At 39.9% G+C, this 15,142-nt stretch overlaps 1 protein-coding gene across 1 annotated transcript in view; it reads left to right on the forward strand.

Annotated features, from left to right (window-relative positions):
• RORB (RAR related orphan receptor B) overlaps positions 1-15,142 on the forward strand; it is a 181,317-nt gene that overhangs the window by 142,238 nt on the left and 23,937 nt on the right. Inside the window, exon 4 of the mRNA XM_065878359.1 lies at positions 1,554-1,955. Coding sequence (XP_065734431.1) covers positions 1,554-1,955 — 402 coding nt within the window. The remainder of the gene's footprint in view (positions 1-1,553; positions 1,956-15,142) is intronic.

Here is a 15,142-nt window from a genome sequence, read left to right on the forward strand (position 1 = left end):
GGAGTTTGATCTGGATTAACCCGATTACTTGTCTTTATTCAGAAAAATTAGTGGATAATTGCCGCTTGGTTTTCCTACTTAGGCAGTGTCAGAAAGCCAGAACACAGGTTTTTCAAGATTAAGGAGATAGGAAGAGTTTGGGCTGCTCTAAATCCATCCCTCACATCCACAATCCAGCAGGCAGAAAGGAGGAGAATGGCGAGCCTCAGGACACACCTGCATGCAGCGCTTCCATTTACTCCCTGTTATCCAGAACTTCATCACAGAGACACACCTGGCAGTGAGGGAGGTTGGGAAGTGTGGTCTCCATTCCGAACAGCCTATGCTCAGATAAACTTTGGTAGCTCTATAACCACTGGAAAGAGAAAATGAATATTGGGGGGTAATATGGCAGCTGTTTCACAACAGGAATCTCTTCTGTGGCCCCTTGGTGCTGGAGAGTTCTTAAGCACTTCACCATTTAGTCATTCTCAAAAGTTATTCTCATCAACTCTACTGACTGAATCCAGAAATTGGACCTATTTCTACTCTCCATTCTCTTCTTCCCACATTCTCTGAGCTCCCACCACCAGCCGGTGCCGGGAACAGTGTCACAAAAGAAAAGAAAGCAGAGTCTCAAAAGGGAACCTCTAAGTTTACCATAGTCCCTACCATTAACATGAGCCGAACGACATGCTTGATGATTCAGATAAGGTGGCCCCTCGACTCCGGACGTACAGCCTTAAATGGGAGTTGATAGCATGTGAGGAAAAATGTCTCGATCCACAACAGTTCAGGAAGTTAAGCTCTAAAAGAAACAATGAATTCAGATCAAAGCATCTTTGTACTACTCTTTGACCACTGCCAGAGCCTCTTTCTCCTTCTTCCTCAGGATGGCTAAGGATTTTTCCAGAAGAGAGGGGCAGTACAAAACTTGGGGACGGTAGAATAAGAAAGGAAGGGTTACCGTCGTCTCACTTGCTGGGTATCGTATTCACAAAATTGCTATTTTCCAAAGATTGTTTTCATTTGATCCCCAAATCCAATCGAAGGCAAATGATGTGGTTTCCTTGAAATTGTGTTTCTCACCCTGCTTCACATCCTTGGTCTTACCCAACGTGCTGTTTAGAAAATAGTGAAATAATAGGGTCCTATCTGGCAATCTAGAAACCGTAACGCTCAGGTGGGAAGCTAATAATGAGTGTTGGTCTACATTTGAATAGGTACTATGTGGTAGTTTTGGGTTTTCGTGAATTCTTTTTTTTCCCCCGCAAGTAAGAAAGAACGAGGAGATATGCCTTCTAACTTCGTGTCAATGAGAAATACATCTATAAGTTTGTACCTTTCTTCCTAGCTTAGATTTAGTTCTCACTATGCACATAAACCAGTACAGACACCCGTGAATATAACCTTTTATCAAATGTGGAGTGCAAGCGAATGGACTCTTGGGCTGTGGTACTGGGACTTGGTGCATTTTATGTTGAGGGGACAGCCATCCATGAGCCCTTGGACTTGAGGTGGTTAATGCGAGTGAGAACGTCAAGTGCTGTTTTCCGCTTTTGTCTCCCACCCAGCGGTGAAGTTTGGGAGGATGTCCAAGAAGCAGAGGGACAGCCTGTATGCTGAGGTGCAGAAGCACCAGCAGCGGCTGCAGGAGCAGCGGCAGCAGCAGAGTGGGGAGGCGGAAGCCCTCGCCAGGGTGTACAGCAGCAGCATCAGCAATGGCCTCAGCAACCTGAGCAACGAGGCCAGTGGCACTTACGCCAACGGACACGTCATGGACCTGCCCAAGTCCGAGGGTTATTACAACGTGGATTCCGGCCAGCCGTCCCCTGATCAGTCAGGACTTGACGTGACTGGAATCAAACAGATAAAGCAAGAACCTATCTATGACCTCACATCCGTACCCAACTTGTTTACCTATAGTTCTTTCAACAACGGGCAGTTAGCACCAGGGATAACCATGACTGAAATCGGTAAGTGGAAATCTCCTTCCGGCTCATTTTTGGAAATTCTACTTTGAAATCGCCTTGGTCCTGTTTAGTAAGATCATTTTCTTAGGTCTAAGTTGAATTACTTGCATTTATGGCTTCTAGTGAGGAAACTGATTGATTTTAAAATATAGTCTAATAACTGTCACTGTTCCCATGGCCCATAAAAGTTTATTTCAAGCAAAGGAAGAAAGAAAAAAATCATAAATAGAAAGATGCTATCTGTAAGGAACAGATGCTATCTGTTGAATTTGGGTTCATCACTGAAGGAAAAATGTTATTGGTATAAACAAGAAAATTCCCGCAAGTGTTCACAGTGATGCTATTAAAAGTGAAATAGCTAAGGGATATAGAAGCAGTATGTAGTAACTGAATGAACAGGGCTCCAACTCTCCATCTAAGATAACTGGGGACAAACCTCAGTTTCCTTCTGTGTAAAGGCAGAGGGGTAGACCAGAAGACCTCTAAGCCTCTTGTAAATCTGAATTCAAGAATTCTACGTGGGAATAGAGTCTGAATTACTGGCAATAAGATAAGTGTAGTCTGGAATATTACAGAAGGGCAACAAATAAGCCCTCCTGAGCAGGGCAAGTCCCAGGCACAGTTGCTTCGGTTGCAGACCCTCCTGCTTCTGCAACATCCTTCTTAAGGAGTGGTCTTCAAGAGTGCACTCTCTCTTCTGACCTGTCGCCGCTTTGTTTTACCCTGTTAAGCTTAGGAGTCTGTTAACCGTCTAATCAGTTGATTTTATTAACTAATTGTCATAAAAATATGGATGTAGGTTTAACACATTACCCTCCTGGGTAACAGAGCTGTCTGTTAACAGTAGCCCGGAGGAGCTAGCAGGCAGTGGCTACAGCAGGCTTCACGCAGTACTTAGTGCACAGGGAAAGCAGTGTGGAGCTCGGGAGTCTTTGAGACTGCCATCTTGCCCTGAGAGGTGGCAGAAAAGAGTGGTTAAGAGCCAGGCTACCTGAATTCAAATCCTGGATCCGTCGCCTGTTATTTGAGCTGAAGCAAGTCTCTCAATCCTGGTTTGCTCATCCTGTTTTTTGGGGGGGCTTTTTCTCAAAAAAATGTTAGCTCACAGATCACACCGTTGTTGTAAGAATTAAATGAGTCAATACTTGTAAAACAGAGCCATGTTTGGCACTCCGCAAGTGCTCAGTAACTCTGAGCTGTTCTCACTTGCCCACCACGTGTTCAATCACCTTCTCTGTCTAAACTGTGAGTAGGAGCCTAAAGCCTACGAGTGTTTTAAATAAAGTTGATGTGAACACATAACGAAGGACACGCCATATGTATCTTGGCTACTTCTACCATCTGGTTGAGGAAGAAGTGACGTGACACAGTTATAAAACCTGAAACGCTATTTTTCTCTCTTAGCAATTCAGCCTGTGGCAGGGAGTAAAGAAGTGGTTGACATAGCACCTGTGACGACATCCACAACTGAGAGACGTAGAAAACTACACATCAGCTCTAATAACAAAAATATTCATTATGTTGCTCTCCTTAACCTGTGACTATGTCGCAGGCACTTCACACACATTTAATTTTCACAAGCATCTTATATGATAAGTAAGACTATTACTCCCATTTTACAGATGTGGAAACAGAGGCTCAGAGATGTCTCATGACCTGCCCAGGGTCCTTTGGTTACTAAATGATAGAGGCAACTTCCATTCCAGGCTGTCTGATTCTGGAGTCCTTGTGCTTATCCATTATCCTGCTACTTGCTGTGGGCTTAATATTCACAAACTGCATTGTCAATCAATAGGGGACAATCTGTTTAAGTGAAGTCACTAGGTCTTTCCAAAAGGACATGTTAAAAGGAAAAGGAAATATGCACCATTTTTTGCTTTTATCCTACTTAGTATCTAAGTTCCTGAGTTTGCTTTTGATTGGGAACACATGTTTAAAACATACTGCAACAAAAACAATCGTTGGATGATCTGATCCATACCCAAAAAGGAAAGACTTCTAAGAATGCAGAAATCACAATTTCTTTGTGATTTAGAATCAGTAGGAGGTATTACAGAGAGAACACTACAGCCAGAAACATGAAGTTCAAGTAACCCTACCCAGGTCATTCTCCTCCTGGCCTTGAGTCTATTCCTCTATGAACTAGAGAAACTCCAAATTCATCCAGATTTTCTACACAGACACTGACCCCAAAATGAACTAGCATTTATTTTTCTTACTTATTTCAAGATACTATTAGTCTTTAGAGATCTCTAGATCTGCCTTAAATTTTGGAGATTTCTTCCATCAGACTTTTAGGGATGCAATTAGGTTGTTCTCCTAGTGCTCTCAAATTTAGCAGGCTCCTGAGCCTAAGTGTTGCCTTGGTTCCCATTTCGTTAAAACGGCAATGCCATCTAGTGGACACAAACTCCTTCGAGTGTCGAATGGAGGTACTTATAAGAGCCACAATGTGATGCACTATGCTTTCCTGCACGATCCAAAAAACTGCCACTCATTTCACTAAAGCACTGAGTCCATAACAGTCTAATTGGGCAGGAGGGCATCAGTGGAGTAGTACAGCAGTTAAGAACTTTGGTTCTGGAGTCGGACTGCCTGAGTTCAAAACCTCATTGTTCCTTTTCCCTCAGGCAGTTTACCCAACCTGAGTCTCAGTTGTAAACCTGAGATAATAATAATCCCTACCTGTGTGTGTGGATTAAATGAGTTAATATTTGAAAATTCTTAGAACAGCTTCTGTCATGCATAAGCCTCATCATTATTATTATTATCAATATAATTTATCTTATAATGGTATTAATCTCATTATTACTTAATAACATTCTTGGTCATTACCTAATTACCTGTTATTGAGCCCCTAATGGTGCCTAGCAATATTCAACTCTTATAACAACCCTATTATGCCTGTTATGTAATTATTCGTATATCCATTTTACAGATGAAAACATTGAGACTCAGAAGTTACAAAACTTGTTAAAAGCAAAGTAAGCATGTGAACCCAGGTCAAAGTAACATCAAAACTATATTAGTTAAAATAGTTAAAAACTATTTTAACTATGTTTCTTCCCATCAAACAAAGGGAGCCCCTCCCAAGTTAATGGCATTCCCACAACAAGACTTGCTTGGTGTTTGCTGCCTAACTGACGTCCTACTGGGCGCTACAAAGGAGCTTACAGAGGGTGCACGCTGACATTTTGACTTGAGTTGATTAACAAGGATCTATACTAATCTGGCTGGTGACAAGTTGTCATAGAAAGAAGCCTGTGCTGACAAATATAGAAAATGTGGGGAATTCCCTGGCAGTCAGTGGTTAGCACTTGGTGCTTTCTCTGCCAGAGCCCAGGTTCAATCCCTGGTCAGGGAACTAAGATCCCGCAAGCCACACTGTGTGACCAAAAAATAAAATAAAACCTTCTAAAAAAGAAAATGTGATTTTAGCCACATTCTGACTGCGTGAATTGAGGCTATATCACACGAGAGAATTTTTTAACATCACTCTTGGCTGCTAGAAGTACTGATCTGCTTCCTCTCATTTCTGAGAGAACAATGAAATTGTACAACCAGATCATGATTCTGATTGGGCCATTGTAAAAGCAGATTAAAAAAAAAACACAGTTTTTGGATTAGCCCATACAGAATACAGTCTTACAGTTTTGAAATTTTAATAAAAATGCATGTTTAAGAACCATAAAACAATACTAGCAACAGTATGCAGATCCCAAAAAGTCAATTAGTTGAGCGTTATGAGTCAGGAATATTCCTCCTGAAAAACCATTGTCTTTCTAAAAGTGCACCAAAGGAACTACAGACTTCTAGGTTCAGGAACCCTAATAATAATACCTTATGGATAGACAGAAACAGAAAATGCCTTCATGCACATTAGCCAATTTAAGCCTCCTACCAGTGCCTTCAGGTGGGAAGTGAAGAAATCATCCCATTGCACAGATGAAGAAATTAAGGGTCAGGAAGAGGGAGTGATTTTCCCAGGCACAGAGTTAGTTATGTGGTAAAGCTTAAGTTCTTATGTAGCTCATTCTGCTACTCTACACTTCCAGGCGTTCTTTCAAAAACATATTCTTTTTTTTTTTTTAACATGTTTATTGGAGTATAATTGCTTTACAATGGTGTGTTAGTTTCTGCTTTGTAACAAAGTGAATCAGCTATACGTATACATATATCCCCATATCTCCTCCCTCTTGCGTCTCCCTCCCACCCTCCCTATCCCACCCCTCTAGGTGGTCACAAAGCACCGAGCTGACCTCCCTGTGCTATGCGGCTGCTTCCCACTAGCTGGCTATTTTACGTTTGGTAGTGTGTGCCAGGCACTCAAGGCAAGGAGAACACGGTTCCTGTCCTCACCGTCTAGGAGGCAGGCATGAAAATAAATAACTGCAGTTCAACGCCATGTATTCTAAATCCCGAGCATGACGATACCACAAACTCTCCTGCAGGTGAAGAAGATGGGGGGTATTGCTTACTCTGTGCCACAGCTCTTTTCAGGAATGTTTTATTCCCATAGTCTTGGGACTTGAAAAGAAAATGTGGGTAAGCAAGGAGGAAAGCATGAAACATTTCCAGAATAATATGCTTGGGTTTCTCAAAATCCCATAGGACTAAACACAATAAAATAAGAGAAGGGCAAAAGTAAGCTGCAAATTAATATTTAGGCATCAGGTTTAACTGGGTTTAGCAGGAATTTTACTTCAAGCTGGCATGGTGGAGGTGTTATATCTTTGCAAATAAAATTTTGCAGTGGTTGGTGGCAGGGAAGGGAAGCTGGCTATAGGAAGACTGGCAAACAAGCAGAGAGAGAAAATGGAAGGTCGTGTTTTTGCTCCACCACTATAGCCCTCAGATGGGTTGGAGGATTCTGCAGGACTAATACTCTTAATGAAAGCTCATTTAAGCTCAAAGATGATTGACAGTGTATCCATGAGGTACCAGACAACACGACAATTCAAACAGCCAAACAACATGCTTTTAAAAACAGGGGAAAAATCCATCAAATTAGTTTCAGTGCTAAGGGGATAGATTGCCTTTTACAAACATTATCTGAGTTTGCTGTTCAGTAATTTTCTCTCCAGATAAAGACAATGAAATCAATGAATTCATTGATCCCTCCTGTGTAATCTTCAATGTAGATTTACTTTCATATTCCTTTTGTGGTCTATTTATGGAGCCTGGAATTTTAAACATCAAAAATAGAAATAAACCTCTTTCTTTTTTTTTAGCAAATTCATCTATTACAGAAGCTGAGTATTAATAGAGGAGATTACAAAAAGGGATTGGCCTAAAGGTGATCTAATCCCTGTAATGTACTATTTTTTTCATCAAGGCTACATGGACACATAGAAGGTATTTCTAGTGATGTTTTATTGGGGGAAATTCTGTAAAAGTTGCTGGTGTTTCAGTTGTTATTTTTTAAGAACCCCAAGCAGGTGCTATGGTCATAAGACAGCAGCTTCAATGATATAGGCTTTTACAGGTAAATATTTTACAACTGCCTAAACCTATTAAGCATATTCAACTACTCATTCAGAAATGGTACAGAGAATAGAATTTAATTCCAGCTATGTATTTCCTATGTCCTCTGGTGGCACCTTTATCAAATACAGGTAGGCATTCAATTTAGGAGCAAGTACCTAGTAAGTCATTAAAATGAACGAAAGTAGACTAAACTAATGAGAAAAAGCATTCAAGCAGTAAGGGACATGAAAATCCAGTGTCTTAGTTCTTTCTTTCTTGCCTTGAGGGAAGACATCTTGTGAACTTCCATTGTCATCTAACACCCCTGTCACCTTCACCCAAACACAGGTCCTATGCAGGCAGTTTAGGGAAGGGACATTGAAATTGGGACTCCTGATGGCTAGTTCACATACTAGCCATGTGAACTTGTTCAAAATTAGTTCAGCTTTCTGGAGCTCTGTCTCTTCATCTGAAAAATAAGGCAGATGGGCTCAGTGACTTTGAAGGATTATGGTTCTCCCAACTGCTGGTGGGAGCTTTGGCCATGTGCTCAAATATTCCCTTTGTTCCAGCCACTTCCCAAGGAGAAGGGTAGGGTAGTGGAGAGGAGGGGAGGGGACTTAGAGGCAACTAGGCAATCCTGACCGATGCCGAAACAGCTGTCTCAAGGAGTAGGACCACACTCGGGAATTTCCATGGGGTGGAATGACCCTGTCAACTATAAAGTTAATAACCACAGTCACATCAGAAGTGTGCACCAGCCTCTTCATCCACACTCCTAAAAAAAAAAAAAAAAAAATGAACATCAAGGACAGCCAGGAGCTGATCAATGAGAGGCTGGTGGCCAATCTCAAACCATCCCTAGTTCATGTACAAAGTAAAGAGTGAGCCGCTGTATGGATACTTCAGGGCAAATCGACCTGTCCTCTCTGGCCCACTTCAACCTGACCACCTCCCCAAACCCCTCTTGAAAGAAAAAGGGGGACAAAACAATAAAGATATGGTCTTGACTGAGCCCCAGGTTTACCCACATCACCTTGATCACTTGAGAGGGATTTACTTGACTCCTCTGAAATTTTCATACTACCTTGTTCAATGCTTTCCATAGACTACATCCCAAGAGGCTGCTTATTTCCAGAATCCTGTCGTCTGTCTCAAAAAAAAAAAGATCTTTACCATGGTCACAACTATAGTATTAACTAGTCCATGGCCATGAATTATTCTGGAGCATCCTGGGACAGAGGACACTATAGTTCTTCCCTAGAGTCATTCAAATCTGTATCTTTCTAGATATCCTTTAACAACCTGAAAAAGATGTCTTAACTCACCTAGTAATATGTTGTAGTCACTCTACTGTCGTGCTCAGTGCAGTGATTCTCCACAACTGGAATAAATGGCATAATGTATACAAAAGTACTTTGTGACCAGCAAGGCTTGATACATATATAAACATGATTTACACTATAAGTAATACACACATATATGCTCAGCTGAAGTACTTATAAACCTGCATATCTATTTATAGTACCTGTATGCAGATTAACCACTATATGCTTGTACCTCTGTCAGTACAGCTTTCCTTATGTGCTAGCATTCACTGGATTAGGTAAATCTTTTAAATCACCTTTTCTATTTTGAGTTGAAATTATGCAAAACTGATCTTCCTCAGTAGACTTCCCCTGGAGATACTAGTTTGGGATTAATTTTTGACTCAGAATTCAGAACTTCCTAAGAAGATTCTAAAATCCACCAACCAAAAAAAAAAAAAAATGCTATTGGGAAGCTATTGGAAAACCAATTCCAATTTATGCACTCAGTTTCAAAAGCCATAGTAGATACGAAATATTCTGCAGTAAGGAAGAGGGAAGGAGATTTCATGAGGTTCTACCTATGACTTATTGAAGGAAGGAATGTTTATGCTTATAAGACAATCTCTGAAACAGCCCCACTGTTGACTAGTATTTCCCGCATTGCAAGCTTGACACTTAACTCTTAGAAAGAGCTCTGAATCACTTTTCCCCTGCCTGGGGTGAATAGGTACTGCTTTAGCCACATTTTCAAGCACCTATTTTGGGAAGAGCTGGGTGGGGTTAAAATGCCACATAGGCTATGGGACACAGAAATGTCAATTGATGGCCAGGTTGATGGAGCTTGATACACTTTGGTTTTCATTACCATGGTATACAACCAACTTAACAGGCTCTCTCTGCCAACCAGTACAGGATTTATTTCTGTGATATTTACAAATGTGGGGAAACCTGTTGGAAGTGTTTCTAGCTGGCAAGACTTTTTGTTTATTTTATTTTAGGATGTAAGCTATAGATAAGGATATATGACGATATACCCTTACTACTGAGAAGAAATTTATTATTTCAATCTGAGCCCTATTTATGCAGACTATTGTGGAACTGCTGTTTGGTTTTCAGACAGGTTTGCTCCAGGAACATTTGGTGCTAGACTATTTAGAAAACACTTATTTTAAAGCATTAGTCAATTAAATGTATTATTTAAGCAATCATTACTTTTAAAAATTTAGATTAAATGTTTGAAAATGTAAAAATTGCCTCCAAAGATTTCTCCTGAATTAGTTCTTCCTAAAGGTCAGAATTATATTGGCTACATTTCCAAAGGGGGGTAAGGTTGGGGAGGGATTGCTTCTGTTTAAATTAACGGTCAATCCATATGTCAACAAAATCCAAATAGTAAAGGTCAGTCCTAATGATGGCCGTGAGCAATTTCCGTAATTAGGTTTTCATGATCTGTGACCCGCTAAGTGTCCTTTGAGTAATGTGTGGAGGTGTACTTTTTATTTTATTTTATTTTATTTATTTATTTTTTGCGGTACGCGGGCCTCTCACTGTTGTGGCCTCTCCCGTTGCGGAGCACAGGCTCCGGACGCGCAGGCTCAGCGGCCATGGCTCACGGCCCCAGCAGCTCCGCGGCATGTGGGATCTTCCCCGACCGGGGCACGAACCCGTGTCCCCTGCATCGGCGGGCGGACTCTCAACCACTGCGCCACCAGGGAAGCCCAAGGAGGTGCACTTTTTAAAAGAGAGTAGGGAAATATTTTCATGGGCTCTAGATTATCTTGTTTTTGTTTGTTCTAAGACACTTCAAGTACTTTTAAGACTGTGAGCTGTACTCCCACCTTCTGTAACTCTGCAAGACTTCTCCCTTGTGAGTCAAAAGAAAGAGAAATTCCTATTTAGCCCCTTAGACTCAAGTCGCCATGCTTTTACACAGCCCTTAGAAAATATCACTGCTGCCAAATCTTTCTATGGATAGAAAATCAAACCCAAAGAAACTAAGACTTTAAAATGTTAAGTGACTTCCCAAAGGGCGTGAAATAAAAGGCTCAATGGATTCATATTGGCTTCCTCCATCCTACAAGCTGCTTTCCTTAAAACTCACCAATTCTAGGGCATTGAAGTATGTTGATCTTTTCTGATTGTTCTGTGAAGGAGGTCTTTTACTATGAAAGTTAGCTTCAAAAGGTAATGTTTTTATACTATATTCTTAATTTTCTTAGCTAGTTTGAAGAAAGGGAACTGTAATTTCCCCAAAACTAGACATGCACTATTGCAATGAAACAAAACACTTGTGATCCAAGACAGCTTTCCATTATTAAATTATTAAGAAGGCACCCTCGTAGATAGTTAATTTGTTTTGCTGTGTATGATGTTTTTTCCTTTGGATATACTCTGCTTAAATACAAATGCCCTATGGATTCTTTCAGTTTTTCTTTCTGCTTTAGTTTCAGTTTTCTTACTTCCTATTACAGTACTCTCACCTGAACTTCCTGAAATTTGATAAAATTTTAACCATTTTATTTATTAATCTGTTCATTCAGTCCTTTCCCAGATATTATTACTTGTAGTATTAATCTGATTTTTTTCACTGTTTTTCTCTGTGTTCATATTTTATTGAGTTGTGTTTTATCACATTTTCATCATTTTTATAGTTAGTAACAATCTTATATTTTGTTAATATATTTTTCTGAAGCACTTTAACAACATTTTGGTTCAGATCTACATGAAGTAAAACTCAGTTATGCCATTCTCTGATGTAATAATTGGCAATAGAATTTGTTTGAAAAGGAGACCAGAAGCTTTCCTAATTCACTGGTAAAAGAGTAATGAGTGGTTGGACATTGAAACTGAGCCAACAAATAAGTTACGGGTTATTTATGCCCCTAAATTCTTCTTTAAAAAATTTGAAGAACTTAAATGCTGAAAATATTACCTCCCTATTGAGGCTATGGATAACTGATGGCTGTTTTAAGCTTAAATATTGATGTTTTCATGCTGGTAGCACAATTCTATTTATGCCCCCAAAATCATCATCTCTAAATAGAGATTAGAAAAATCAGAAAGGTCTCGAAAGTAACATTGTCCTCTCTGACAGTCATCTGTTACACGCTAACCAGCAGACTTGTTCTATTTAAGGACCAAAAACGTATAAAACTGATAGTGTGTTGTCAAAAAGACAAAATGCACACTTGGTTAAATGTTTCACCTTTAAACCAATTGTTCTAATATATCAGAGTTACTGCCTCAGAGTGTGGATTCTGAGGAATCTTGATATTCTGAAAACCTAATGCAGGCACTTAAAACTTGCCTTGAGCAAGTCCATAGAGATATCCTGCCATTAATTCAAAGCGAATCCCCTAAGAATTTCCCTTTCACACTAGTAGTATAAACTAAACAGAGAATTGAGCAGTTCTCTAGATCCTTAAGGCAAGTGATAAATTAAAAATTCATTAATCATTTTGATTGAGGCTGAGATATAGTATTATAAGAAGAATACTTCCAAGTATAAAAAAAAAATCCCTTATGGAGGAAAATGAATAGGGGGTATAGTTCACCAAGAAGAAACCGTCCTTTCTAGTGAAGAAAAAAAAAAAAAAGGAGGGGGAGGAGAAAGAATTAGGGACTTCAGATGCAGCCCCCTCTAGTGCTATATATAGCTTTGAGTCTCAGCTTTCTCGCCTTGATACAGTTGGGCCACGGGTGCTCTTGGTAATAACACTGAAAGCAGCAGTTTTTAAAGATATACTCAACTTTCCCCGCTCCCAGGATGTGGGATTCTAATGAAACCACCCGTGCAATCCGTGTCTGAGACACTGTAGCCTTTGGAGAGCGCCATTTGCTGAAATGTCTAGTGAGAGCTAAAATAAGCCCCTTTGGTGGAAAAAACCCGCTGAGTGGTTGAAATCAGAGCTGCAGAAGGTCACTTGCTATTTTAGTAGCTGCAAGCTGGTCCACATTTTATAACATTACAGTTATAAACAAGAAATTGTCACCTTACTTGTCAGTTTACTTACTTTTCACCAAAATAAGCAGATGTAGCCTTTTTTCTACATAGTACTAGGCAATTTAGATGACTCCTTTCCAGACTTTGCTTTTCTATATGAATTAATACTTAACAAAATTTATTTTTCATATATTTCTTTAATATTACTTCAAAATATTATTTTTACACAATTAATTTACACAAAATATTATTAATATTTACACATATCATGCACATCTCAACCACCTGTAAATACCTTAAGGAGGGACTTCCTTCCTACTTCTTTGATTTATTCCACAGATCACAGTGATGATTGATGAATCACAGTGTGGGGAGGGAGCCAAAGTTGCAGAGAGAGACAGGAGACCCAACTAATTTCTGGAATTATTTAGATACAGTCCATTTGGAAATGAAGGAAGGAGGTTAGTTCCAGCCCCAGGGTTCTACAATTTTTGCTCACACTATTGAGAATTACCATCAATTTTATTCTAGTTTTCCCTTCAAAAATTTAATTCCTCTCTTCTTATTGCCTGTCATAAGTGGATTTAAGACTACCCCTAAAGCTTCTAGGGAAGTGTAACAATTTTAACAATATTTTCCAATATTTTTCATCAAAAATGATAAAGTATATTTGCCTATATCAATTATTTTTTAAACCTCTTTATTGAGATATAATCGACATACAAAAATCTGTCTGTATTTAATGTCTACAACTTAATGGGTTTGGAGATAAGTATACACTCATGAAACCATCACCACAACCTATGCCAAAAACATATCTCTATATCAATTATTTTAAAGATTTCTAGGATTATTCTTTCATTTGAATCACATGTTGTCATTTCTATCTCATAAAGTTACTTAATACATGAAGTTACAAATTCTGTTAATTAGTTATAAGTCTTGGGCTCCAATAAGCCTTCCTTCAAGAATAGTATAAGGGTCAAAGTCTAAAAATAAAACAGCAATTTTATGGGGAAAAAAAGAGATGCAAGACAAAGTGAGAGCAGGATATTTTTCATGAAATTAACAAATAGAAAATGAGGATCATGGACTTACTCTTAACCTATAATTACACACCCAGTTTTCCCTTGCCAGCATCAGTGTTTACATTTCCCCTCATCATGACTGAAAAGGAATGACTGGACTGAGCATATAAAATTGTTCTTCTCATTCCTTGTTGTTGTTTTATTAACTATCAAGCAGCCCACATACTCTTAGTGAAATGGACAAAGCTCTGTCTCACTGATACATACGGAATCTTAACTACTGAGAAGATAATAGCTGCATTTTCAGGTCCACTTAAGAAATCTCTAGCCTCATCCCTGGTCTCAGGAAAAGGAGAGTGTAGAGTCCATGGGCGTCACCTCTGAAGGTGGTAGAATCTCCCATCATTCAGTCATTATTCAGCCATATTTCTGTTGCACCCATTATCCCAGCACAGTGCGTGCTGACTCCTTCTTCAACATGTGCTTTCTGCAGCCCAAGCTGGTTAAAGGATCCGAAACTGGGCTCTGAGAAGCAACAGCAATCCAAATCAGGGAAACGGATGAAGGGTGTGCGATTGCCCAGAAAGATTCCAGATCCCCTGCTCTTTTACCTCAGTCTTTTTGTCTGGACTTTCTCATGTGGTTGGTCCCTAGAGATGACAGCGTTTACTATTACCTTTTCTATTTTTCCAGGCAAGGACTCTTGAAAGTTCCTTTGGCTCCCAGCAGGAACTCTGCATACTGTATTCATTGTCTCTCCCTTTTGTCCCTTCTTTTTAAATCCTTCTCCCCTTTTCACAACTGCAGACTCTCAGTCCAAGCAGACCATCTCCTCTGATGTTCATGCATCTTTCTAATCGACAGAATGAGCCTTCAGGCCTCGCTCCCGAGGGACCAAGTCTAGCTTTACCGTGTGGTTTATTGACCCCACCCCCACCCCCGGCCTGAGCCTTGAGAGGGTCAAGCCGGTTTTTGCACGTGGCTCACCTTTGCACTGCAGACCCGTGAAAGGAAGTGGAGAAGGATCGCTCCTGCTACTGCTGCGGCTGTGTCTTAGCTTTCATTGATATATGTCTTATGTCAAAAAGAGATTTGCCTTTTACTTCTCACCACAAGGGTATGGGAAATAATTGCCCATGTTTAATGTTAAAGCCATCATGAGTGCTTAGGCTTTAAGATCATCAAACAAAGGGTCAGTCTTAGCTTTCTAAAATCCTTTGTCAAATAAAGCAGAAAACGAGGGGACGAATGGATGGATGGATATTTTCAACATTATCTTTACTAACTCAACATTGGCTGAGTACCTACTATATTTAATTCTCTCTCTCTCTCTCTCTCTCACACACACACACACACACACACACACACACACACACACACACACACACACACACACACACACACACACACACACACACACACACCCTGCTGGTCCTATGCATC

Source organism: Phocoena phocoena, chromosome 6 (genome assembly GCF_963924675.1).
Source record: "Phocoena phocoena chromosome 6, mPhoPho1.1, whole genome shotgun sequence".
NCBI lineage: Eukaryota > Metazoa > Chordata > Mammalia > Artiodactyla > Phocoenidae > Phocoena > Phocoena phocoena.